The sequence below is a fragment of the Rhamphochromis longiceps genome, linkage group LG9 (genome assembly GCF_057381845.1).
Source record: "Rhamphochromis longiceps isolate RC_006_pf linkage group LG9, R_longiceps_female_GT1.1, whole genome shotgun sequence".
Taxonomy (NCBI): Eukaryota; Metazoa; Chordata; class Actinopteri; order Cichliformes; family Cichlidae; genus Rhamphochromis; species Rhamphochromis longiceps.
In genome coordinates, this window is record NC_140565.1 from 11,326,477 (window position 1) to 11,352,787 (window position 26,311).

General features: G+C 42.2%; 5 protein-coding genes across 6 annotated transcripts in view; 1 reads left to right on the top strand and 4 right to left on the bottom strand.

Moving 5' to 3' along the window:
* Nucleotides 1–26,311, bottom strand: part of LOC146661737 (uncharacterized) — a 275,594-nt gene that overhangs the window by 234,999 nt on the left and 14,284 nt on the right. The window lies entirely within an intron of this gene.
* Nucleotides 138–11,235, bottom strand: LOC146661762 (DIS3-like exonuclease 1). Its single transcript, XM_085418263.1, has 9 exons — nt 10,967–11,235; nt 8,855–8,947; nt 8,484–8,772; nt 5,816–6,051; nt 4,473–4,627; nt 4,119–4,297; nt 3,883–4,028; nt 3,048–3,219; nt 138–1,475 (listed from the first exon to the last, which is right to left on the bottom strand). The coding sequence occupies exons 1-9, from the start codon at nt 11,203–11,205 to the stop codon at nt 1,158–1,160; spliced, it is 1,827 nt and encodes a 608-aa protein (XP_085274389.1). The 5' UTR covers nt 11,206–11,235; the 3' UTR covers nt 138–1,157.
* On the bottom strand, nt 14,971–17,279 carry LOC146661763 (TOG array regulator of axonemal microtubules protein 2-like). Its single transcript, XM_085418298.1, has 3 exons — nt 16,950–17,279; nt 16,699–16,854; nt 14,971–16,601 (listed from the first exon to the last, which is right to left on the bottom strand). The coding sequence occupies exons 1-3, from the start codon at nt 17,108–17,110 to the stop codon at nt 16,463–16,465; spliced, it is 456 nt and encodes a 151-aa protein (XP_085274424.1). The 5' UTR covers nt 17,111–17,279; the 3' UTR covers nt 14,971–16,462.
* LOC146661764 (uncharacterized) lies at nt 17,144–24,640 on the bottom strand. Its single transcript, XM_085419448.1, has 15 exons — nt 24,340–24,640; nt 23,187–23,263; nt 22,681–23,065; nt 22,306–22,458; nt 21,241–21,317; nt 20,702–21,032; nt 20,239–20,478; nt 19,958–20,081; nt 19,736–19,841; nt 19,398–19,636; nt 19,147–19,302; nt 18,790–19,049; nt 18,263–18,581; nt 17,288–18,027; nt 17,144–17,188 (listed from the first exon to the last, which is right to left on the bottom strand). The coding sequence occupies exons 2-12, from the start codon at nt 23,259–23,261 to the stop codon at nt 18,908–18,910; spliced, it is 2,028 nt and encodes a 675-aa protein (XP_085275574.1). The 5' UTR covers nt 23,262–23,263; nt 24,340–24,640; the 3' UTR covers nt 17,144–17,188; nt 17,288–18,027; nt 18,263–18,581; nt 18,790–18,907.
* LOC146661765 (leucine-rich repeat-containing protein 31-like) lies at nt 24,057–25,985 on the top strand. Of its 2 annotated transcripts, none has more exons than XM_085418289.1 (4): nt 24,057–24,175; nt 24,501–24,665; nt 24,798–24,953; nt 25,227–25,985. In XM_085418289.1, exons 1-4 carry the CDS (start codon nt 24,121–24,123, stop codon nt 25,682–25,684), a joined length of 834 nt encoding a protein of 277 aa, XP_085274415.1. In that variant the 5' UTR covers nt 24,057–24,120; the 3' UTR covers nt 25,685–25,985. The 2 variants fall into 2 exon arrangements, with proteins under 2 accessions (XP_085274415.1, XP_085274416.1); XM_085418290.1 differs by lacking the exon at nt 24,057–24,175 and adding an exon at nt 24,259–24,422.

Consider the following 26,311-nt stretch of genomic DNA (forward strand, 5'->3'; position numbering starts at 1 on the left):
AGGCCTCTGTGTGTGTGTAGTATGTGAGCTGTCAACTGACCATCACCCTCTTCCAAGCATTAAGTGCTCGTTCAATTATGAACAGTTCTTTTTCTTAAGCTACTGCAGGGACATGAAACGCAACACGATGAAGTGGCTCCATCTGCGCTAATGAAAACACCATTTTTAATTACAGGCCACTGCACACATATTGAAATAGTTATGTACAGTTCATATTTCTGTTGGTAGTTCTAGAAAACAATCTTAAAATCCACAAACCAAAAAACGCTTCTGATTATTTACCAGTTCAAACAATAAAAATGTCCTTGGTGTTGGTGTCTTCTATACAGGCTCTTGATATACAAACTATAAGATAAATACATCCTAGTTTTATACATCACTTCCAACACAACCAACCTCAGGTGTGTTCATTACTCTACGGGTTTATTTTAAAGTCTGCTAATGAGTGACATGAAGTTTTATCAGTCCGGTGACCTGTCCAGGGCGTATCCTGCCTCTCACCCTATGACAGCTGGGACAGATTCCAGGACGTGCAGAAGAAAATGGACGAGTGGACGTTTTATCATCTCCAGAACAATACTCGTGCTGGGTTTTGTATGAAGTGGTCACAGGTAGTACAATATGTGTGAACTCACCAAAAATGGTTCTATAACACAAGACATTTAATTTACACAAGACATTGATCCCACCAGTGAGATATTGAGATCACTGGTGCTGAGAGAAAAGCCTTTTGTTACCAGACTTCTTTAACCTGCTGCAGTTGACTAGTTTCCTGCAGGATTGAACCACATTTGCAGTGAGTACTAGGTCTTGTCAAAGTAACTGCTGACACTTCACTGGCATTAACACGTTCCCTATCCTCCTTACAACTAAGTTTAACTTGATGTGATTTTAAAAACTAACTTTTACAAAACGTATCCACTGATTCGGTTTGACTCTGGTTTCTAAAAAGATGGCGGGACATGTTTTTACTTAATATTGTGTTTGCTTTCCTGTGACTTCACACACTCGTGTGGTTTGTCCACACACAATCTGGAGCTACAAGAATGACCTGGATGACTCAGCACGAGTGATCTTCAATGATCACCGTTCTGTTAGCGCACAGCGTGCAGTTCTCACAAGTGTCTGCTTGGAGGTAAAGCTGGGCTACAGCGTTTCTATGCTGTTGTTGCCGGGAGGCGTGAAGCCCTTTCCAGATCCATCAGAGCCAACTCTCTGATTTCTTCCAGAATAGAGTACAGACTGGGAGTTTTGCTCTGACGAAACTCTCTTTCCTCTTTGGAGAGTTTGGGGCGCCGGGCTGTCTTCTCCTGAGCCAGCGCCTCTTCATTCTGACGCACCACCTCTTTGACCAGCTGACTGCGGCCCTGAGGGCTGGGCTGCTGGGACTTGGCACTGTGGTGAGGCTTGTTGCTGATGACCTCGAGGTTTAGACGGTCAGCGTGGCAAGTTGAAGAGTGGACAGAAATACGAACCTGAAGAGAGCAGAGAACGTAAGTCACAGTATTCCTCAGTTCGATCACTACACAGTAATGGCACCTACTGAAAATAGTCTAATGGAATGCTATGCAAAGACAGGCCCACTTAAGGTTTGTGACGTAATATATAACAGCAGTCCTCTCAGCACTGTGCGCAGCGTCACAGCTAAGTAGACAGTGGTGTAGAGTGGAGAAGTTTCCGACTGTGCCACAATTTTGTTCATAAATAGGATAAATTGGATACGTATGTTACACACACGTATCCAATGTAACAAACGTTCATCCATCCGTACACGAACTTTCTTTACTGTGCTTTCTAACATTCACACGACGTGGAGACTGGAGCAGAGGGGGAGAAAAACATTCATTAACACTGTGACCTCGGTCAAGTGTCACAGTGAGGTTGTTGTTTTGTTGATTTGTTTGTTGAATATCATCATCATCTCTTTGTTTGATATGATCATAGCTTGACAGCAGTCAATGCTGTGGTGGACAACTTGTGTTTGGGCTAATGTTTCTTTCTATCTTGTTTTGGCCACATGTGTCATCCATCATCATCCATCAGTAAGCTATGTTGTTAGCATTGCCTTTGCCCTTTGACATTTATGACCCCAGGATAAGTCCATGAAAGAAAGAAAAGATGTTGATAACAGTGGAAGCAGCAGTACTCTGTCACTTTTTCATGTCTTAAAGCCAAAGATGTGAGAATAACACACCGTTACTTCAGTTTCTTTTTGTTAGCTAACCTTAGGGTAATGTTTCCTGCTCTTTTTGCTTAAATCACATGCACTTATTCCTCACAATCATCGTGTGTAACATGCCTGAACTTAATATAACTTGACGCCAGTGATGGGCAGCAACGCATAATTAGATTACTTTTTTCAAGTAACGAGTAAAGTAAGGGATTACTGTTGCAAAAAAGGTAATTAGATTACTGTTACTGTCCCGTAAACACGCTGCTCTACTGTGTTACTAAACCGTGAGTTTGTTTGCAAGAGTGTCTCATGACAATGACATAAGTGCATGCGACGTTTGTGGTAACAAACGTGTGCAGAGCAACAATGGATCATTTATCGAGTGCGAGAGAGAGAGTGCGACCGTGCAGCGTTTAAAGGCGTTTATGTGAAAACAATTACCGCCCACTGTCATTTTTTATCTCCCTTTACAAAAAGGTTTGTGTAGAAACGCCACAAACTGGAAGCATTACATTTCTTGTCTTGGAGGAGAGCCTCCCCCCCCCCCCCCACACTTATGTTTTTGTTTTCATATAATATTTAAAAACAATAAACTGAATAACTTTAAATGATTTATTTTCAGGAAGCATTTTCGTCTCATTCATCTTACTGACGTTTTGTTACCTTGAGATTAGCTAACAAAGCAGCAACCACACAACACTTTATCACAACAAGATCATAAAACGTCTCTTAATGTTGGACCACAAAAGATCCAGTAGTCGTATGAACCTGTGATTCATATACACTCATGCATATATATTTGGAATCGTCGCCTTTAGGCGCTGCATTGCTGGAAACCTTCTAAAATGATTGATTAGCGTTTTCTGTGACTTACGGTGATGTGGTCAAACAGTTTGAAGGTGGAGGTGCCACAGCTGGAGGTGGTGGTAATGCGGTCCGGGTATTTTCGCACAGTGCCACCCTGCCAATCACAGCTGCCGTCCTGTCCCGCTACCACCACCAGGCCCTCTTTGTTCTTCAGATACACAGGCCCCCTCACACCATACCTGTGAACAACATGGCTGTGGTCAGAGGCAGCCTTACTTACTCAGTGATATTACTCAACCTGCTTTGCGCCCTGTGATTTTAATCATTACATGGATTCTACAGCCTTCTCAAAATGACCACAGGTTACATTTTAATAAACTGTTAATATTGCATATCCCTGTAACACCACAAGCATGGAGAACACTGATGTTATTAAATTACACTTTCCTTGCAATAAACAAGCAGCAACCTCCAGAGGTTAGCTAAGCTAACGTAGAAGTGCCACAAACACAAGGCTGGCTCCAAAGCACCGTCCCTCCCCACAGACTCAACTTCAGCAATGCAATTAACTTATTTAAAGCCTGGTAGAGAAAAGATTCGGGGTTTTAGCCGATTTTCCCTGCTCACAATAAATGTTTAAGGAATTAGTTTAGTAAATTTATACAATTTAAAACTCATTTTGAGGTTTTTTAAGAGAAAATAAAACTAGCGTGTATACTGTTAAATATACATTGATTAGCGTGCAATTACATCTTCCAACAAATTCATTCATTGTCATAAACTTTGAATTCGTCTATTAAAAATACACGAGTGGTTGGCCGTCTGTGAGCTGCTGTACAGCTCCATTAAACAAAGGAAAAGAAGAAGACTGCAGAACAAAACACAGGACTGAAGGTTCTTACTCTGGGATAAACACCAAGACACCGTTGTCTCGAATGGAGTAGACAACAGCGTCAGCCACACAGCACGGGTCTGTCTGAGGGTCTCGTTCTCTGAAAAACAGACACTGAAACAGTGCTGTGGATCGCATTTGGGCTGCCTGTGCTGCCTGCAAATGAAACACAGACGTCAGCACAGCTTCTGTTAATAGAGTAAGAGGTGAATCATTGAAAAACACAAACAATAAAACACCCCTGACCCTGTTCTTGCTGTTGACATGGTGAGCCATTTCCTCCACTTCTTTGTTACTGGCTGGTGCTTTACCAGATACAACGCCCCTCTGCATGTGCAGGGCTGCGGTAAGAAGGCGGTGCACGACAATGTCTGCGTACCGACGGATGGGTGAGGTAAAGTGTGTGTAGCGATCCAGAGCCAGACCTACGACAACGAAGCAAATATCAGCACGTTAGCCTTCTTTCTAGTTCTCAGTCGAATAATTCTTCACAAACAACAGACGTTGGACAAGTGTGTGCAGACGTGTGATGGATGGACTGACCCACAGTCACACTGAAACTCTAGTGCAGCCAATAAAAGCTGTGCAGCGGTATCGTACCATAATGGTAGTATTGGTCTTGAGGATGAGCACCAGTGGAGAAGTACAGAGCCTGTGACATAGCAGTGGTGGCCATCATTCTGAACAACCTGTTCACCAAGGGGTCCTGTGGGTCCACAGCTCGGTCCAGTGAGGCAGCTAAAGCCTTGTTGGACCTGAAGGAACAGAGCCAGAAACCAGGGATGAGTGAGGCCTCTCATCTCAGCAGTCAGTGACACAAAGCTACTTGCATCACCATGTCTCTTGTCCTGGGACCGGTTCTGCTGTTGGTTTAACCCCCCCCCCCCCCACCACAATCCTGCAACCGCACATTCATATTTTGTTTTCAAACTCCATTGCAGTTCATTCCACGCCTCAGATCCTCAGACCTTTTGTAAACAGTTAAACAAATAAAAGTTAACTGTAATAGATTACAGGTTGTAATTAAATAAATCACTGCCTCTTTTAAAAAACAGAAAAACAAACCATCTTTAATTATTTGAGTTGTTTGTTTTGTTCCCGTGTGAGAATATTCAACACTGCTCTCTGTGCAAAACGGGTTTAAAAGCATAAACAGCTGTGGGATCCTGTTTGTCCGGGATTTGAACCGGGGAACAAACTGCGGCAGGATCAGCGTTGTGCCGAGGTCGGCATCGCCGACAGCATGTGTTCCCCCTGCGTGGCGAGCGTTCGCTGGGCACGGAGTGTGGATCCAGGTTACGCCGCCTCCATTACAAACAGTCAGACGTGGAAGTAGTGATGTTTTAGTTTTGTAAAAAAGTGAAACCTGAGTGTCGTTACATTACCATTCAGTTTAAGGGTTACAACAGAAAATGAAATATTTATTGTCCTCTCGTGGTATCAGACGGGATTATTTTAACAAACGAAGGACATTTTGCCTGATAATTATATTTATCCTGTAACTTTACTGTGTAAAGAGCTAAAACCTCCAAAGTTTCAGGAGTAGTTAGTCGTTATAAGAAGTGTTTGTGAACTGAAAATCAAGAATGTGGGATCCTGTTTGTCCGTGATTTGGACAGCCCAGCGTGTGCTCCCGACGCAGGGGAAACTAATTCTGTCGGGGAGACCGACCTTGCCACGACAGCTGTTGTGAAGCTGAAGCCAAAGGCAAGATATGCTTCATCATATGTTCTAGTCTTTGGTTTGGAAGCATATTTGGCTTCAACCTCAACCTGAGCTGAAGGAACATGTCTTCTTCTTGTCTGACTGCTCATGTGACACCTGAGTGTGTCCCCGTGTTATCAAACATTTCAGGTTCACACACTTGTGTGTCTGAACATGATGTGCGTTGGACTACAATATGCATTTCCTCAGTTTCTATACTGAACAGTCAAAAACATTACCTGGTGTCAATGGTGAAACCTTTGGCCTTTGCAGTGTCCACCAGCTGGTTGAATAGCTCCTGTTGTGGTGGTGGGTGACACCTTAGAAGGGCCTGGTTGGGGAAAGCTTCCTGGATCTTGCGGGCCACCCAGTGGTTGGCGTAAATCATGCACTCTGCCACGGTCTCATGGACCTCCAGGGGCTGACGAGGGACCAGGGCCGTAATGTTCCTCTCCTCATCCAGCTGGGCACCCACCTGAAAAGGGAAAATGCTTCTAACGTGACTTCAATGAAAAAGAATATGAAAATGCATCAGTGGGCCACATTTTACTACAGTTTACTTTAACTCAGTTGAACATGCACCATTCCACCGGAACAAATGCTGCACGGAGAACCAAATGTGAATGAATCTCAACCTGAAAACAGTCTACTGTCTTTCCTACGTTCAGCTCTCTATCATACCAGTAAGAACACATATCCCTAACAGGCACACAGCTCTGCTCATGGGCACAGAAACTCCACCGATCTGCTGTTCATGCTTTTTGTTTATAGTGGACAGCCAATCAGAGTTTAAGTTAGCTCAAAGGAAATGTGCCTTAAAGAGAGAACAAAACTTTTCTCAGACTAAGGATGAACTGAGGGGACCCAAAGCACTTCAGCAGGAACCAAAAGAAGCCAGAAAGTTTGGATTTGAACACAGTTTTGGCCGTTTTATATAATAGATCAAGATGAAACATCTGTTGTCCTTATCCTTCAGGACAACAGATGTTTCACCAGCGGTCAATAATCCAGCTTTGTCAAGATAAGAACTTGATTTTTGGGTGGCAGCTCAATCATTAAACACACTTTTAGAAATATATTGGTTTTTCCACTATCCCAGAAGCAACCCGAGAGAATCATTTTTACTTCATATCAATATTCTGTGTGCGTACAGCCATAACAGGAATGCAATAACTGAATAATAAATAAATCCAAGACATCCTATTAGAGAGCATCTTATAGAACAACAGGAATTGTCCATATGAGGTTTTAACAGATGGCCGACCAGCCGCTGTAGATAAATGGCTGTGATCTAATGTGAAAACTGTCAGTGGTTTCACAGTGGAGTGCTTGGTTTCTTTATTCCAATATTCTCACTGAAATGACTTTCTGATAAAATGTTTTCTGCTGAGGAACGTGTTCTGCTTAGACGCCTGATTTTAAAAATAACGTCTCTATTAGACCGTACTATAATTTATTATCGATGAAAAGAAATATATGGTATCCATCTGTAATTCTGTAAATAACACAGCAAAAAACCAAACTAAACATAAAGACCTGGAAGACTCCTGCGTCTAAATTCATTCAGTTATTGTACTGAGTCCTGAACATGTTAGAAATATGGTATCTAAGCAGATTCTTACTCTGGATGGCATTACCTTGGCCTCCAGTAACGCTGTGAGGAACCTTGGAGTCATGTTTGACCAGGACATGTCCTTCAATGCACATATTAAACAAATATGTAAGACTGCGTTCTTCCATTTGTGCAACATCTCTAAAGTTAGAAATATCCTGTCTCAGAGTGACGCTGAAAAACTAGTTCATGCATTTATTACTTCCAGGCTGGACGACTGTAATTCATTATTATCAGGATGTCCAAAAAACTCGCTGAAAAGCCTTCAGCTGATCCAAAATGCTGCAGCAAGAGTCCTGACAGGGACTAGAAAGAGAGAGCAGATTCCCTTCATTGGCTTCCTGTTAAATCCAGAATTCAAAATCCTGCTCCTCACATACAAGGTCTTAAATAATCAGGCCCCATCTTATCTTAATGACCTTGTAGTACCATATCACCCTATTAGAGCACTTCGCTCTCGCTCTGCAGGCCTACTTGTTGTTCCTAGAGTATTTAAAAGTAGAATGGGAGGCAGAGCCTTCAGTTTTCAGGCCCCTCTTCTGTGGAACCAGCTTCCAGTTTGGATTCAGGAGACAGACACTATCTCTACTTTTAAGATTAGGCTTCAAACTTTCCTTTTTGCTAAAGCATATAGTTAGGGCTGGACCAGGTGACCCTGAATCCTCCCTTAGTTATGCTGCAATAGACCGTGGCAGCTGGGGGATTCTCATGATGACGCCGAACATCATCATCACCTCTTTGTCATCATTATCACTGACTACATGTTTATAGACCAATCTCCATTTAATCATTAGTTATCATTAATCCCTGGCCCTTTTCCACAGGTGTCTTTTGACCTGATTTCCTCCCCTCGGCTGTATGAAGTGTTTCGGGGTGACTGATACTGAATTTTCTAACCATGATGTCATCTGACAAAATGACCAAACACAGAGGTTAAGTCAAACTTTCACTTAGACAGAAGCTTAGAAGGGAGAATCTTCTGCAGCTGAAATGTGCGAGAAAGATAGTGGTTCCAGTTTTTAATGTGCAGAATGGATTTCTCTCCACTGAAGCTATGTGCACGGTTTACTTTGTTTGATTCACTTCAGATTCATTGAATCATTTTGTGTCGTATGTTAGACGTCAGTAGTGACGATGTGTTAGGGTTAGACACTCAGCTATAACATGCTTACGCTTTCAATTAAGAACATGAACCTTAAATGTTTGCAGTCTTTATTTATATAGTCTTACTGTTAAGTACACACATTACCAAAACACACAAAATACTCTATGAAGATACAAGAAACCAATCATACCTCCACTCCTTCCAGCTCCAGCGCTCCTCCTCTGTCCCTCTTTGCCCGAAGATGTCTGGCTACATGTGTGAGCATCTCAAGTGCCTCAGTGAGTTGAGCTAGCTTAGAACCCTTTTCCTGAGGACCCAGGTTGGCCAGTTCCGCTACCTCAACCTGTTCTCCGTTGAGGAGCGCCTGAGCCAGCTCGTAGTGGAGCTGATAGGAGGAGCGGATGAGTGTACGACCATACCAGACCTCTTGGACTTCAAGGGATTCTGCGTCAAGCTCCCAAAGCACGCTCATTGCATACCTGAATTTGAAAGTGTCAGTTACACAACTAGCATGCATTTTAAGCATATGAAAATGAAACGTGTGATGGGAAGTCTACTAACCTGTCAGCACCTCCCAGCAGTGAGCAAAGGTCTGCGCTGAGAATAGCAGGCAGCATGTCGTACCTGCGGTCTGCCAGGTAGTAGGTTGTAGCCCTTAAGAAGTGACATAATAAATATAAAAAGGCAATGAGATCAAAGCAGCAGCTTTATCATCTTCTTTCTAATCAAAAGTGAGACATAATTTGAAAATAAGTACTAAATATTCAGAGTTTGTTCCACCTTTGTCATTTTCATCCTTCTGTTTATTAATAAGTCAGGAAGGATGAAATAAATAAGCAAAATGTTTTTCTTATGATTTAATAAATATTCCCCATTTTCTGAAATAGAATTTAAGGCTTCAAACCACAATCATGAGATTTTAATTTACTTCTTTAAAGTGTGGAGGCGAGCTGGACAGGTGGGTGATCTGCACGCTGCTTTGTGGACAGCTATGAAATGTAAAATGGAATTTTAGAGTACGTCAGAGAGAAAGCAGAGGACCAAAACTACATTAAAAATCACAACATAAAAAATATATAGTAAGATTTCAGTATTATTTTATAAGTGCACGTTGTTAACAGTCTACACGGAGTTTCTCTCCTCACTCGGCTCTCAATCATCTTCTGTACATGCTGCTGCTGCTGCTGCTGCTGCCTTTAAAAAACGACATGCACTTCATGGACCTTCTTACTAATTTATCTGCAGACTACACTTTATCAGATACATTTTATTAGCACTGGGTTAGACACTTCTGCCTTCTGAACACTCCTTTCTTCACTTCCAAGACTCAACAAGGTGCTGAAAGAATTCCGTAGAGATTTTGGATTATAGCGAGATTACACCGAGATGACAGCAGAATGCATTTGCTGCAGATTTGTCGGCCGTTCAGCTGTGACACAAATTTTTTTGGGCTGCTTCCCTGTCACATGGTGTCATCGCTGCATGTTCCCAGGAAGGAAAATTTGTGGAGATCAAGTGCAAGCATTACTTTTGCAGCCCCGACCTTCACTTCATTTACTGCAGATATTTTAAACTCAGTTTTATTCATTTGTACAATACAGCACAAAATAAATAAATAAATCAGAACATGTGCATATATCTGGACATAAACACAGATGAATATCTTCTTGTTCTATTACTGTGGTTCAACTGTCTTGTATCATCATCCTCTTTATTAATAAGATGCACTGAAAGCCAATTATAGACAAACCATTAACATCAGGTACTCAAGGTCACATGCCATCATGTGACCTCCGGTGTTTTCCTGACACCCGTAACTGTACAAAGGGGATCTGAAAACAAATGATGTGTGACACACTGTTCTTTACTTCTACCACTCAGTAGAATAAAACTAATTTAGTTGGAAGCGGACTCATTTTTCCTTTTTTTGCTGCATGACCTTCTGGTTGAATGTTGTGTACAAGTATGGCTGCCATGTCCCGTAGTAATATATGTTTATGAAGGCCACAGTGAAAATCACTCAGGCTTTCCCACAGCGGAAACATTCCCCTGTCCTGTTAATGGCATCGTACTCAAAATGAGCACAAGTTCTTCGTAACAACATGGACCACTGTGTTCTGTGTGTAGCAGTTCTCTACTGTGAGAACCCCAACCACCTTTTAGCACGACCAGCATTCGTCCATTCGCACACATATTCATACAGCGCGTTAGTCTATACCTTTAAGCATTTTCTCTCACATGCACACTCACACTAACGGATGCATCCAGGGAAATTTGGGGGTTAAGTATTTTGTGCAAGGTGACTTTAACATGAAGCCCGAAGGCATCAGGGATTGAACCAACAATGTGCTGACCATTGGTTCAATTCCTGGTGCCAGTGATACTTTCAAAGCCATCATGGACCCTGTGAAGTCCTTCTACATGTGATTAAATGATAGACATTTAAGGCTTAATGCTTCACATCAGACACGAGCCTTATTTAAGGTGGCCCTCTGTGTTATTTATAATTGCGCTACAAGGCATGCTGCTGATGCAACATTAATTCAGGCAACAACTTTCTTGCCTCTTTGTACTTCTGAAAGTTCCTCTGAACACTTATGCAAGATGCTGTAATTTTCTTTTATCCTTTTATATCCCACCTACTCTACCCAACCACTCCAACCAGTTCCTCACCTTGAACGTGCCTCCAAGTCTGTGAGCGAACCCTCTTTGACAAAGTGAGTGACATCAGCAATGTGAACTCCCAGCTCCAGCCTTCTGTTGGGGAGCTTGTGTACAGACAGCGTGTCGTCTACATCTTCACAGCCGCGTGGATCGATGCTGAACACCAGGCGACTGTCCCTAAGATCCCGCCGCTCTGCCACCTCAGAGGGGTCTACCGTCCACGGCTTCTCCAGAGAGTTGACCGGCATCTCTCTCAGCTGATGGCAGACGGACAGGCACAGCTAAACAGCCGCATAGTCTTTTGAACTTTTCACATTTTGTTATGATTCTATACAAAACATTAATAATAATAATAATAATAATACATTTTATTAAGCGCCTTTCAAAACACTCAAGGACACTTTACACAAAGACAAAGCAAAACAGTGTTTCACTTTCAGTTGCTCCCTTGTCACAAGGGGTCACCACACCTGATAGCTCAGCATCTTTTGATACGGCAGAGTTTTATACCAGATGCCCTTCCAGGCACAACCCTGATTTGTATCTCCGGTTGCAATCGAACCAGTGACATTTTGCCTGCAAGCCAGTGTGTAAACCACTGATGAAAAAAGGAAAGAATGAACTATTCCACATATTTAATGATTCTTTAATATTTTGTTGATTTGATAATAATAATAATAATAATAATGGATTGGATTTATATAGCGCTTTCCAAGGCACCCAAAGCGCTTTACAATGCCACTATTCATTCACTCTCACATTCACACACTGGTGGAGGCAGCTACAGTTGTAGCCACAGCTGCCCTGGGGCAGACTGACAGAAGCGAGGCTGCCATATCGCACCATCGGCCCCTCTGGACAACAATAGCTATATTGCAATCTTTAAAACCTTTGGTTACTATGGTAACTCTCTGATAACCAAGCACTCTCTGATGTGACCAATCACAGAAGCTCTACTGCCACCCCCTTTATAACATAAAAAGTTATGAATGATGTTCCAGTCTATGATAGTGGACTCATCTGTGCTTGTCCTTTGTTACAGCCCATTGCAACCCTTACACTCCTTACAGTGGAAATGCAGTTGTCTTCAGGTGTTGCCTAGGTTTAACTGCCGATTGTCTACACCTGGTGAGGTGTGGCTAAAGGCGTTCCTGAAGTGGTCTAGTCCAATCACCTTCTCCAGGCCAATCAGCATTCATGCTGTGTCCTCGGTTATTCTTCCTTGTACACGCCTCATCTCATCACTCATGCTCCATTCAACCATTCCACCACCAGCTTCCAGGCTCTCGGGGCTCCTGCTCTAATCCTTTTCACAGACGGGGTTCTGTTCCGCTGAGATAGGCCATCTGAGTCTAACGGCAAATCACCTGTTTAAATTCTGTTCATCAGTAAATCAATTTCATTCTTTCAAATAACCTCTCCTTATTAAAATATCTGTACTGTATTTAGTGATGAACAATTGTTAAACTCTGGTGTTTGCTCCCATAATTTCCCTTTTATTTTGACGCTCTCTGCTCTTTCCTCTTTCCTCTTTCACCTGATCTCTGACTGCGATTGTTTGGAGGTGAAAACCAAACATCACCTGGGTTTCAGAAAACCAGAGTTACCCTGGTAAGCAACCATTCTCTGTATCTCACTATGGGAGATATAATCTACTTCCAGGTTGTAAGTTCTTTATCCTTAACAAGGTATGGAGCAGGGTAAGCCCACACTAAGGACTGAGTGTGCCAGTGAGGATGCAATAATATCAAAAACGCATAACCTAACAAATGTAATAGATGGTCCTCTGGTGAACTGTGAAGGTCACACTCTCAGTAGCCTTCAACAGCCACACAGACAGATACACTCAACAAAACAGGAACACACAGATGCTTCAATCTATGCAAAGGAGTGCAAGACACAGAAAAGCGCTATATATGGCTACATTTTCAGCAATTTACCGTTTAAAAGTGGGCCCTGCATAAACAGGATGTGGACCAATTGGTGCATTCCCAAAGTAAATGTGATACGAAAGAGTAGCTAAATGCAGTTTAATAAATGGAAAATAATCCTCTCTTATTTAGCTAATCCTGAAGGAAACATAACACATGTGGAACAGAGTTAGGAATGGGTACCGGCAATGTTCCCTCGAAGCTGTGTGTGTGCACAATTGCGCACTGCTGGCACGGTCTCTGCGCACAGAAAATCTGCGTTGCGCACAAAAAAAAAAATCTAACCTGAATTGAAATTAAAATCAATACTTTAACAAGTCTGTTTTGCAGTGTTAGTCAGTGACTGGCTGCTCCCGTATGGGATCCAGCCAGTAATGCGATTCACATTCGTATATACGCAGCTAATCAATGTCGTTGACAGGCTCTGACAGCGTCCTTATGTGCCGACACCGGTGTTTTAGCGAGCAAAGCGGCGTGGCGACGTTTAGTGTGTGTCAGAACAATGAGGCGACTGCTGAGTGTTACAGGTGTTACAGCAGTGACACATCTGCTGCTGTCAGGCCTGCAGGTATCAGGCTGTTGTTCTCCTTCATCTCATAGTTGACAGAAATTATTTTTGGAGTGGCACAAATAATTTGTGTGGCATCAGATTTGATGCAATTTGATGATTGTTCTCTAAATAATTTAAAATGTTTATTTAAAAAAACGCCTTGGCTGCATTTTTAGGTAAACAGCTGCAAAAAACTTTGTTGTTTGCATAACTCAGTTACTTTTTTGAAGAAGTAACTATATAATTAATTACCCAACATTGGTCATTATTTACTGTATTTTGCAGACAGAGTTACAGACTCTCTCCCAGACCACAGACTCATAATACAAGTCAGAGCTTTATGAAAAAAAAACAAAAGAAACTTGTGTTTTCAAAATTGGAGTTCAAGTTATTTTTACTTCCAATAGTGTTAACATGCTACACAGGTCATGAACAAGATTTTTTTGTTTTGTTTTTTTAAATTTTCATTGTAAGTGGGCTAAAATAGTTAATTAAAAGTAGTCTAACATAAATGTAAATGCTGTAATTTTATTATTTTAATAAACCATGTAACTTGCATGGATTCAATGCTGGCGTCACCACAGTGCACACGTCTGCTGTTGCTCACAGTGGTCCAAGGGATCGCTCAGGGAGTTTCTGTGTTCGCTCAGACACATGAAAAATTAGAGGGAACATTGGGTGCGGGTATACCGGATACGGGTGGCTTTTTTTTTTCTTGAGATGTCATACACTTTGGATTCTAGCCAATCATTTTACGTTTCCGAGGATAGTAGGCGGGTCCAGGTACGTATGTTCTTTGAGAGCAGAGCTACAGATTAAATGTCCAAGGCAAAGCGGTCAAAAGTCTGGCTGTACTTCACAGCAAAATATGCAAACTCAGCAGCAACAAGTGCTTTAAGGTGATACTGTGATACTGTGCAAAGGAAGTAACACCTCGAATCCAATGAAACACCTGGCAACGCTATAGCGTTTTTTTAAAAGCAGAGAAATGCGCCGTATTTGATAGCTTGCTGCGAGACTTCACACCGAGCACATCTGCTGCGGGTGGGTTGCCTGTTATTGGACCTGGAGTTAGCAACATCCCCCAAAAACCCGAAGAGGAGAGTCCTGGCCCCTAGCCCTGCCAGTGTAGCAGACGGATGATGATGCAGCAGCAACCGTTCTTCTCTGCGTGAGGAGCTTAATGTTGTTCGTGTGTAATTTACGTTGAGTAGGCTAACCACGTTATTACATTAATGCATGTAAGGTGAACTAGCAAACACCGTCGTAGTTACATGCGACTGTCTTCTTGTTTGATAGAGTGATACCATACATGCCCTGTAGCTGCAGAAAAAGCTAACACCGTTATCTTTTTACAAAAAAAACAAACAGCTAAACATGTTTTCCATTATTCACCGGTTCCAAACAAAGTAGGTATGTTGTATCAAAAGAAAAGGCTAACTTGGTTATCATTTTGCAGAAAAAAGAGACTGCTAAAAATAAAAACATAAGAGGTTTTTGGACAAAGTTTGTGTTCTCCATTCTTTAAGCAATTCAATTCAATTCAATTTTATTTATATAGCACCAAATCACAACAAAAGTCGCCTCAAGGCGCTTCATAGATACAGAGAAAAACCCAACAATCATATGACCCCCTATGAGCAGCACTTTGGCAACAGTGGGAAGGAAAAACTCCTGTTTAACAGGAAGAAACCTCCAGCAGAACCAGGCTCAGGGAGGGGCGGGGCCATCTGCTGCGACCGGTTGGGGTGAGAGAAGGAAGCAACGGTTAGAGCACCATTTAAGCACCCGCACAGTTTCAAAAGTACCGGTATCGGATAAAACCTAAACGATACCCATCCCTAAACAGAGTATAGATAAGGAATCTCTCAAATACTTCATAAAATGAGCATGTAGAAAGTGATCTAGCATTCTGAATGTTCACAATGACTCTCAGAGAGAGACCTGCTTCATTTTAAATCAGCCACTCGTGTGCCACGCCCAGAGTGCTGACCATTTGGGATGTGGAAGAAAAAAATCACGCCAAGTCAATGTTCAAAGGCAATGGTCATGGCCAGTAGTGGAACAGAAAAGCTAGTTCTGCCATCAATGGCCTGATGGGCCAGTATGGGATCTATAAAAATGAGAGACAGCTACTCCTCCCTCACCCCACTCAGTATCACTGGTATGAGGTTGAGAAGGGGAAAATGCATACAGGTCAATGCTGAACACATGAGAAGCTACTTTAAGGCATATCACCCAATTTGTAATATTGCTAAACATTTCTTAAGGCAGACGAGTCATGCTGGCTGGGTCAGTGTCATTTTTGTTGTAATTGATGTCTGGTTTGTTCTGTTCCCTAGTGATGGGTAGGGATGGGTACCAGTATCCGGTGTTCTGACATAATCCTTGAAATAGTAATAACACAGTATCCTCAGCAAAGATGAATTAAACAAGTTTTATTTTAATGGAAGTTTACTTCAAGTCTTCAGATTTTTACTGTCTTTTATTTGATTACTTTAAAGTATATGATTACATTAGAGTAATTAAATAAAGACAGTTTTGATGGAGCTCCTGAGCCAGCCCAAGCTCTCTATGAAGACGAGGAAAAACTCCCCTGGGGGGGCCAGACTGACGGGAAGAAACCTCGGGAAAGCCCATTCAAAGAGAGATCCCCTTTCCTGGGATGGCTGGGGGGGGTTACAGGAATTCCAAAACACTGAAATTTAAAGTGGGCCAATTAAAAAAAATTATTTCCTGAAAAAAAGAAAGGTAATTCATACATCACACATAAATGATAACGTCTGAATTGTGTGTGTTTGTGTGTGTGTGTGATAGGCTTATCTCAGCCAAGTGTGATGCTGTAGCTCCTCCAGCGTCGGCCGCGTCTCCGGGACTTTGGTTAAACACGCGTCCAAGAAATCCCGGCAGTCTGGAAAGAAAGGAAAGAGAAAAAACATGAAGATGATAGTTCCAGTGGTCCAAGCCATCAGTCAGTCTTGAAGTGTGACGTTTTCTTACTTTTGGACAGATGTCTTTTGAATTTCAGGCGCTCCACAGGACGCCTGTCTTTTTCAGGCTCTTCTCCACAGGACGCCTGTCTTTTTCAGGGACAATCTTCACCCACAAATTCATAAAGTCCTTGTGAAGGGTCAGTTTCTCAATGATTGTTCGCCCATGGTACCTGTGGAAGATTACAGTTGTCATTAATTTTCATTAATTGTGTAAACTCACAGAAAATAAAACATTAATGCACTTCAAACCCATTTAAAAGTACCCACCTGGCTTCAGGTGCAGCATCCCCTGCCATTCTAGAGGCAGCAATTAGAAATCTTTCAGTGAAGGTTCCTGTTTTCAGGGTGACGGCTGCTCCAAGTTTGTCAGCCAGCTGGTGCAGGTGTTGAGCCGTGCTATTCCTCACTGCAACACAGCGATGGCTGAGCAAGGACAATATTAGACACACAACTCAGTGAACATGATCTCTCTTTCATGTCTTCTAATAAAATCACTACAGCTTCTTCTCTCCTCTTACGTCAGTCCTGTGTTAAACAGAGCGCTCAGAATCCGTCCATGGCTGCAATTTTCCACCATGGCATCAAGCGCCAGATTGACCTCCTGATGTAGAAAGTTGTTGTTGGTCATTGCAAGCTTCAGCAATAGAGCTCGGCCTGTTGTTTCAACTTCTGGGTCCATTGTTCTCTGGAGCTGAATGTAGAGCTCATTGATGGCATGTATGGCCTCAAAGGCTATTGCTGAGCGTTGGTTTTTCACCTAAAATGTGAGTGAAAATCATCAGTTGAGGCTGTAGTATGCACTTGAAGGGAAACTAGCTGCATGAAACGCATATAAGAAACATAAAGTGTGCAATACCTCCTCAATGAGGACCAGACACACTTCATGTAGTTTAGTCTTCAGGATGTCCGAGTGGTGCTTTGCCAGAGACTGAATAGTTTTCTACTGTCTTTTCTTAATCCTGTATTTACACAACACAACATTGAACACGACTTCAGGAACACCACAAATAACACAGCCACATTATGCAGCACTGTTTCTGTGCAGTATTTAATGTCTCCTTACTACGTTTCTTACCAGTCGTCTGAAGACAGCAGACTAAAGCTGTGGGACAGGCTCTCTACAGGTGTAGCTACAGGCGGGAGTTTGACCCTGCTCTCTCTTGGATTATTCTGACTGCACTGACTGTCTGCTTTCTTGTCTGATAATCAACGAGGTTAGTAAAAAGAAACTGTCATTTCTTCTAATTCGAAGCATGATGCAGTGATTAATTGTTCATTAAAATCTTTTTAAAAAATCTCTTAATTTAAAGTTTGATTATTCAGCATCTTCTACAGTTACTGAGGAAAACCACTTACCGTCTATAGGGACGACTTTTGCACGGCGCAGCAGCGTCCCAGGCCGAGGTCCTCGTTTTTGCGGTATGGGAACTGTTGGAGGTTTTGGAGTCAAAGGCTTTACTGCAGTAAATGTTTTGGTTGGTACTGTGTGTCCAGGTGAGGTTACAATCCCATCCTGGAAATGCTGCAGTTTTTCCAAAATAGGCCCAAATTTGTCTTTTGCTGTCAAGACTCTTATTCCACGAATGACCTTCGTGTCTGTTTAGACAAAAAAATAACTAAATAACTACAAATTGACATCTTACAAAAACAACAATAAACATTTTTCTTCCTGATTTTTTTTTTCTTCAAAAAAGCATATAAAATGAATGGACAGCAAGAATGTGTAATTTAGCATTAAAATAGATAATCTACAGTGTCAAATTTTAAAATCTAAACTAACTGATTAACAGCAGGTGTAACCACTAAAGAAAAGCATCACCTTTGAACCGACCTGCTCCTGAATGTTTAGCAGAGAAAACAGGCAATTGCGATGGACAAGCTGCTCGAGGAGGTGGAGGAACTGGAGTGAGCGGTGTCATCTCAACAGGACTAACAATGAAAGGAATGGCCCTCAGATCACTTGGTGTGTGTGTGTCTGCAGAGCTGAGGCTACTCAGACTTCTTTCAGGGTCCTCCTGATTCCAAAAGGGGTCATCCAAACAGTTCCAGCTTCCCTGGACTATCTCTGGAGAGCCTGCGCATTGCTCAGGTAAAGGTGGGAGTTGCACAGCATAATCTCTGGGTCTCTGTGCGATATGCAATGTGTCTGCCTGTTGAAAGAACACATTTGTCTTACTGCTCTGAGCTTTGTGAAAGTCCAGGATCCTGGACTCTGTGGTGAAGCGCTGACAGTTGCTCTGTCTACAGTGACTTACACAAAAATTACACTGTGCAAAGCAGCAAAATATAACACATCTCTCAGAAACATTTACATTTGATCAGCAGAGAAGTCAAGAATGAGTATGTTTAGTTACTTACATCTCCACCTGTGCGTCCCCTTGTCCGTCAACTGGACACACAGGAACTCCCTAAGCTCTTTCTTCTTCGCAGGACGCCTGTCTTTTTCAGGCTCTTCTCCACAGGACGCCTGTCTTTTTCAGGCTCTTCTCCACAGGACGCCTGTCTTTTTCAGGCTCTTCTCCACAGGACGCCTGTCTTTTTCAGGGACAATCTTCACCCACAAATTCATAAAGTCCTTGTGAAGGGTCAGTTTCTCAATGATTGTTCGCCCATGGTACCTGTGGAAGATTACAGTTGTCATTAATTTTCATTAATTGTGTAAACTCACAGAAAATAAAACATTGATGCACTTCAAACCCATTTAAAAGTACCCACCTGGCTTCAGGTGCAGCATCCCCTGCCATTCTAGAGGCAGCAATTAGAAATCTTTCAGTGAAGGTTCCTGTTTTCAGGGTGACGGCTGCTCCAAGTTTGTCAGCCAGCTGGTGCAGGTGTTGAGCCGTGCTATTCCTCACTGCAACACAGCGATGGCTGAGCAAGGACAATATTAGACACACAACTCAGTGAACATGATCTCTCTTTCATGTCTTCTAATAAAATCACTACAGCTTCTTCTCTCCTCTTACGTCAGTCCTGTGTTAAACAGAGCGCTCAGAATCCGTCCATGGCTGCAATTTTCCACCATGGCATCAAGCGCCAGATTGACCTCCTGATGTAGAAAGTTGTTGTTGGTCATTGCAAGCTTCAGCAATAGAGCTCGGCCTGTTGTTTCAACTTCTGGGTCCATTGTTCTCTGGAGCTGAATGTAGAGCTCATTGATGGCATGTATGGCCTCAAAGGCTATTGCTGAGCGTTGGTTTTTCACCTAAAATGTGAGTGAAAATCATCAGTTGAGGCTGTAGTATGCACTTGAAGGGAAACTAGCTGCATGAAACGCATATAAGAAACATAAAGTGTGCAATACCTCCTCAATGAGGACCAGACACACTTCATGTAGTTTAGTCTTCAGGATGTCCGAGTGGTGCTTTGCCAGAGACTGAATAGTTTGCAAGCCGTGTCTTTTCTTAATCCTGTATTTACACAACACAACATTGAACACGACTTCAGGAACACCACAAATAACACAGCCACATTATGCAGCACTGTTTCTGTGCAGTATTTAATGTCTCCTTACTACGTTTCTTACCAGTCGTCTGAAGACAGCAGACTAAAGCTGTGGGACAGGCTCTCTACAGGTGTAGCTACAGGCGGGAGTTTGACCCTGCTCTCTCTTGGATTATTCTGACTGCACTGACTGTCTGCTTTCTTGTCTGATAATCAACGAGGTTAGTAAAAAGAAACTTTCATTTCTTCTAATTCGAAGCATGATGCAGTGATTAATTGTTCATTAAAATCTTTTTAAAAAATCTCTTAATTTAAAGTTTGATTATTCAGCATCTTCTACAGTTACTGAGGAAAACCACTTACCGTCTATAGGGACGACTTTTGCACGGCGCAGCAGCGTCCCAGGCCGAGGTCCTCGTTTTTGCGGTATGGGAACTGTTGGAGGTTTTGGAGTCAAAGGCTTTACTGCAGTAAATGTTTTGGTTGGTACTGTGTGTCCAGGTGAGGTTACAATCCCATCCTGGAAATGCTGCAGTTTTTCCAAAATAGGCCCAAATTTGTCTTTTGCTGTCAAGACTCTTATTCCACGAATGACCTTCGTGTCTGTTTAGACAAAAAAATAACTAAATAACTACAAATTGACATCTTACAAAAACAACAATAAACATTTTTCTTCCTGATTTTTTTTTTCTTCAAAAAAGCATATAAAATGAATGGACAGCAAGAATGTGTAATTTAGCATTAAAATAGATAATCTACAGTGTCAAATTTTAAAATCTAAACTAACTGATTAACAGCAGGTGTAACCACTAAAGAAAAGCATCACCTTTGAACCGACCTGCTCCTGAATGTTTAGCAGAGAAAACAGGCAATTGCGATGGACAAGCTGCTCGAGGAGGTGGAGGAACTGGAGTGAGCGGTGTCATCTCAACAGGACTAACAATGAAAGGAATGGCCCTCAGATCACTTGGTGTGTGTGTGTCTGCAGAGCTGAGGCTACTCAGACTTCTTTCAGGGTCCTCCTGATTCCAAAAGGGGTCATCCAAACAGTTCCAGCTTCCCTGGACTATCTCTGGAGAGCCTGCGCATTGCTCAGGTAAAGGTGGGAGTTGCACAGCATAATCTCTGGGTCTCTGTGCGATATGCAATGTGTCTGCCTGTTGAAAGAACACATTTGTCTTACTGCTCTGAGCTTTGTGAAAGTCCAGGATCCTGGACTCTGTGGTGAAGCGCTGACAGTTGCTCTGTCTACAGTGACTTACACAAAAATTACACTGTGCAAAGCAGCAAAATATAACACATCTCTCAGAAACATTTACATTTGATCAGCAGAGAAGTCAAGAATGAGTATGTTTAGTTACTTACATCTCCACCTGTGCGCTTTCTCTGAATCAAATCTTCAAAGCGATGGAAAAAGTTATCTGATGTCTTTTCAGACATGCCTGAGATAAAAAGTGAACAAATTGTTTAGAAATAGAAAGTTAGTGAGTGCTGCTCAGTGTGTGAGTGGCAAGTTCTAACTGAGCTGCTCAGTAAATAACTGTTATGATGTGGAACTCACAGAGCATTTTTTGAAAATATTCATATATATACACTATTTTGTGTTTACAAAAATATCAGACATGTCTAAATCAAAGGCAGGTTATGATCTCTAATTATGATCTTTAATCAACAAATTTAAATAGACGTCCTAATCACAGCTTCTAAAACTAGACAACACTATACTGATAAATTCATATAAAACAGCAAAAAGGAGATAAAAGCACTGTCATAAATAGAGAAATAAGTACAGTAAATAAATAAATACAGTTTTTAAAAAATATAGAAAAAAAACATGTGTCATTTGTTACAACGACAACAAAATAGCAGCTTGGACAAAGCTGTTTCTTCAAGGTTCGCCTGCATTTAGGGTCTGCAAACCTCTGTCCCACAGGAAGAAGCTGAAATCCTCCAATAAGGGGTGGGAGTCATTTAAAGTAGAGTAACTCATCCTCTACAACTGCCTAGTATTCAAGGACTCTATGTTAAGATGCTCTAACATGGTACAGTACCTTCAGAAACGCCTCAAATTTCTTAGATACTGAAAATTAAATCTCTTCTCAGGAACCTTTTCTCCATTCAGTAGAAGTAGATCTAGTATTCATTTTAAAGTTCTAATGAAGACAGCAGACTAAAGCTGTGGGACAGGCTCTCTACAGGTGTAGCTACAGGCGGGAGTTTGACCCTGCTCTCTCTTGGATTATTCTGACTGCACTGACTGTCTGCTTTCTTGTCTGATAATCAACGAGGTTAGTAAAAAGAAACTGTCATTTCTTCTAATTCGAAGCATGATGCAGTGATTAATTGTTCATTAAAATCTTTTTAAAAAATCTCTTAATTTAAAGTTTGATTATTCAGCATCTTCTACAGTTACTGAGGAAAACCACTTACTGTCTATAGGGACGACTTTTGCACGGGGCAGCAGCGTCCCAGGCCGAGGTCCTCGTTTTTGCGGTATGGGAACTGTTGGAGGTTTTGGAGTCAAAATAGGCCCAAATTTGTCTTTTGCTGTCAAGACTCTTATTCCACGAATGAACTTCGTGTCTGTTTAGACAAAAAAATAACTAAATAACTACAAATTGACATCTTACCAAAACAACAATAAACATTTTTCTTCCTGATTTTTTTTTCTTCAAAAAAGCATATAAAATGAATGGACAGCAAGAATGTGTAATTTAGCATTAAAATAGATAATCTACAGTGTCAAATTTTAAAATCTAAACTAACTGATTAACAGCAGGTGTAACCACTAAAGAAAAGCATCACCTTTGAACCGCAATTGCGATGGACAAGCTGCTCGAGGAGGTGGAGGAACTGGAGTGAGCGGTGTCATCTCAACAGGACTAACAATGAAAGGAATGGCCCTCAGATCACTTGGTGTGTGTGTGTCTGCAGAGCTGAGGCTACTCAGACTTCTTTCAGGGTCCTCCTGATTCCAAAAGGGGTCATCCAAACAGTTCCAGCTTCTCTGGACTCTCTGTGGAGAGCCTGCGCATTGCTCAGGTAAAGGTGGGAGTTGCACAGCATAATCTCTGGGTCTCTGTGCGATATGCAATGTGTCTGCCTGTTGAAAGAACACATTTGTCTTACTGCTCTGAGCTTTGTGAAAGTCCAGGATCCTGGACTCTGTGGTGAAGCGCTGACAGTTGCTCTGTCTACAGTGACTTACACAAAAATTACACTGTGCAAAGCAGCAAAATATAACACATCTCTCAGAAACATTTACATTTGATCAGCAGAGAAGTCAAGAATGAGTATGTTTAGTTACTTACATCTCCACCTGTGCGCTTTCTCTGAATCAAATCTTCAAAGCGATGGAAAAAGTTATCTGATGTCTTTTCAGACATGCCTGAGATAAAAAGTGAACAAATTGTTTAGAAATAGAAAGTTAGTGAGTGCTGCTCAGTGTGTGAGTGGCAAGTTCTAACTGAGCTGCTCAGTAAATAACTGTTATGATGTGGAACTCACAGAGCATTTTTTGAAAATATTCATATATATACACTATTTTGTGTTTACATGGCAACGGGAGGAAACAACCCGGCAAAATAACACATGACAGCGAGATAAATTTATTGGATTGCCAGTCAGAGAAGTGTGATTCGTCACTCCAGTAAACACATCTCCACTGCTTTAGAGTCCAGTGTTGAGATGCTTAAATCACTCCATCTGACGCTTTGCATTGTGTTTGTCAGTGTAAGGCTGGGATGCAGCTGCTCAGCCATGGAAACCAATGAAGTTTGGACATCTGTAACAACAGCAGACTGCAGATATTGGTGACTTAAGTGCACTATGAGCCTTAGCATCAGCTGACTCGCTGTCATTTCCAATTACTTCCACTTTGTTATAATATCACTAACAGCTGACTATGGAATATTTAATAGCGAGGAAATTTCATGACTGGACTTGTTGCACTGGTGCATCCTATCACATTACCATGCTGGAATTCATTCAGTTCCTGAGAGCGACTCGTCCTTTCACACATGTTTGTAGAAGTAGTCTGCATGCCTAGGTGCTTGATTTAATACACCTGTGTCCATGGAAGTGATTGGAACACATTAATTGAATGATTTGGATGGGTTAGGGAATACTTTTGGCAACATAGTGTATGCCTGACCTTACAAACTCTATGATTATAACAGTCATTTTCACTGTTTTCAGAACACAAGTTATGGTTGGAGATATCATGACCGCCACCCCACCATACAGATGTTTTGGGAGGTATTTGATGAACTAACTGAAGAGCAGAGGAAAGATTTCCTTCGTAAGTACTTGCTGAAGCCTCCATTATGATATGTTACTGAAATCACACTGTATCATATAAAACATTAGATTTTTCTGCGCTTTACCAAGATACATTAGAGAGCAGCATTGTTCTGATTAATATACTGTAAAGCTGCTTCTAGCTGGTGGACTGAGCCGCCTCACCTTTCACCTGGCTCACGTCACACACCTGGAGAGACTCGACCTCCACCTGTGTTGCCTCACGCGAGATGATCTAGAGGCTCTGAGTCAGTTGCTACCAATCTCACACGCCGGACACTAATCGCATGCTCGCTGCAGCAGTCATGTGACTCGTTGTTTTTCAGTCCAGGTGCTGCCCTCTCTCACTGCACTGACCGAGCTTGATGTGTCATCCAATAAGGAAGTGGGAGGTGTGGTCCACCTGCTGGTCTCCGCCCTCCCTGCGACACAAATGAGGAGGCTGCCATTCAACAGCTGCTACATGAGCAACGAGTCCTTCACTGCTCTGGGTAACACACACACACACACACACACACACACACACTTGTTTATTTATAGAAGTTTTCCTTCAAGTCATTCTCCCTGAATACCTCTTCCACCCTCTAGCCTGAAATGGTGAAAACTTTGTGTTTATGCATCAGCCCTGGCGGTGTCCTATCTGCGCACGGTGGATATTTCCTGGTGTAAAGTGGTTGGCGGTCACTTGGCGCTCCTGCTGGATGCTCTGCAGCCATCAGTCGTCAGCGAGCTCTGTCTTTGCAGCTGCGAGCTCACCACTGATGACATGCAACATCTGGGTAACTAACACACAATGACATTATACTTTTTCTTTTTTGGTCTGTAGTGGATCATTAGGCTGCATAAATGTATATTAAGACAAGTAAAGCCTGAAGGAAATTGATATTTCTTTCATTTATTTCATGCTGCCAGCATCTGTAGCTGTCGTATAAAACAAAACAATGAAACTATTCGGTGTTATTTTTGTCTCCATCAGAAACATTGTGAACAAAACAGTAAAGTGAACAGGCATAAAGTGATCAGTTATCAATGGGTCCTCTTCCTCTGTGCAGCTGCCGTGTGCAGACGGGGCTGTCTCTCCTCACTCCGTGCACTGGATCTGTCCTACAACAGCTTGGTGGGAGACAACGGTTGGTGCAGTCTGTTTGCAGCAGGAGGTCTGGGCTCTCTGGAAGACGTGGATGTCAGTTTGCGACCTTCAACCTCTGCTCCGTGCTCAGCCTGGCTGCCCGCTCTGCTCCGAGCTCTGCCTCAAATTTCGGCGCTGGCTCGACTGGCCATGCAGAGGTGGACAGCTGACTGTCAGGAGAGAGAGCAGCTCAGGTACTGTCTGAAAAAGAGGAGCGTCCTGCTGGAAAGGGATCCAGATTTACAAGACACATCATCAGCATGTAAAGGGAACAGTCAGGAGAGCCTAGAAGAGAGTCAGCCTGAGGAGATTGGAGCGGACCGCACTGGAATTTACTGTCAAAGAGCGACCCACTTTGTTGCTTTATTATTATTTTTTTAAGTCTCTGTTACCACAAGAAGGTCAGTGTTGACGTCAGCTGCATCACGTCTGATGTAAACTGTGTCACACGTGATGGTTTCAGGGAATACTGGGAACTTACAGAGTTAAGCACAGCTGGTGTGGGTTATCATATTTGTCGTCTCTCACCTTGGCTGCAGGGTCTGGGTCTTTCCAATGCAGCAGTCCTAACACTTGAGACACACATGCCGAGAAGTGGGGATACCTGGAAATGGACAAAGGCTTTCAGCAGAGTTTTAAAGCAGCTATTCAGGAAAAGAGCTGTGAATTATCTGCATACCTTGTTAGGTAATCAGCTATTTTGGGGTTCTTTAACAAATCAACCAAAAGGTCGACTGAGTATTTTCTCGTCAGAGTACCTTCACCGTTCACGATGATGTTGAGCACAAGCTGGAGCGTTTGATGGATGTTCTTTGCATCAAAGAGCTACGAGGAAATCCCAGAGATTAGAGACAGGATATTATGTGAATCAGCATGAATGTTGTTTGTTGTTCAACAGATAAAAACAAGAAGAGAAAATAGAAACAAAGTAAAAAAGGAACAATTGTTTCTGCCGTTAAGAAAAAAAAATTGAGTCATGGCAGAGACCTGCAGAAGTCTTGAGTCTCA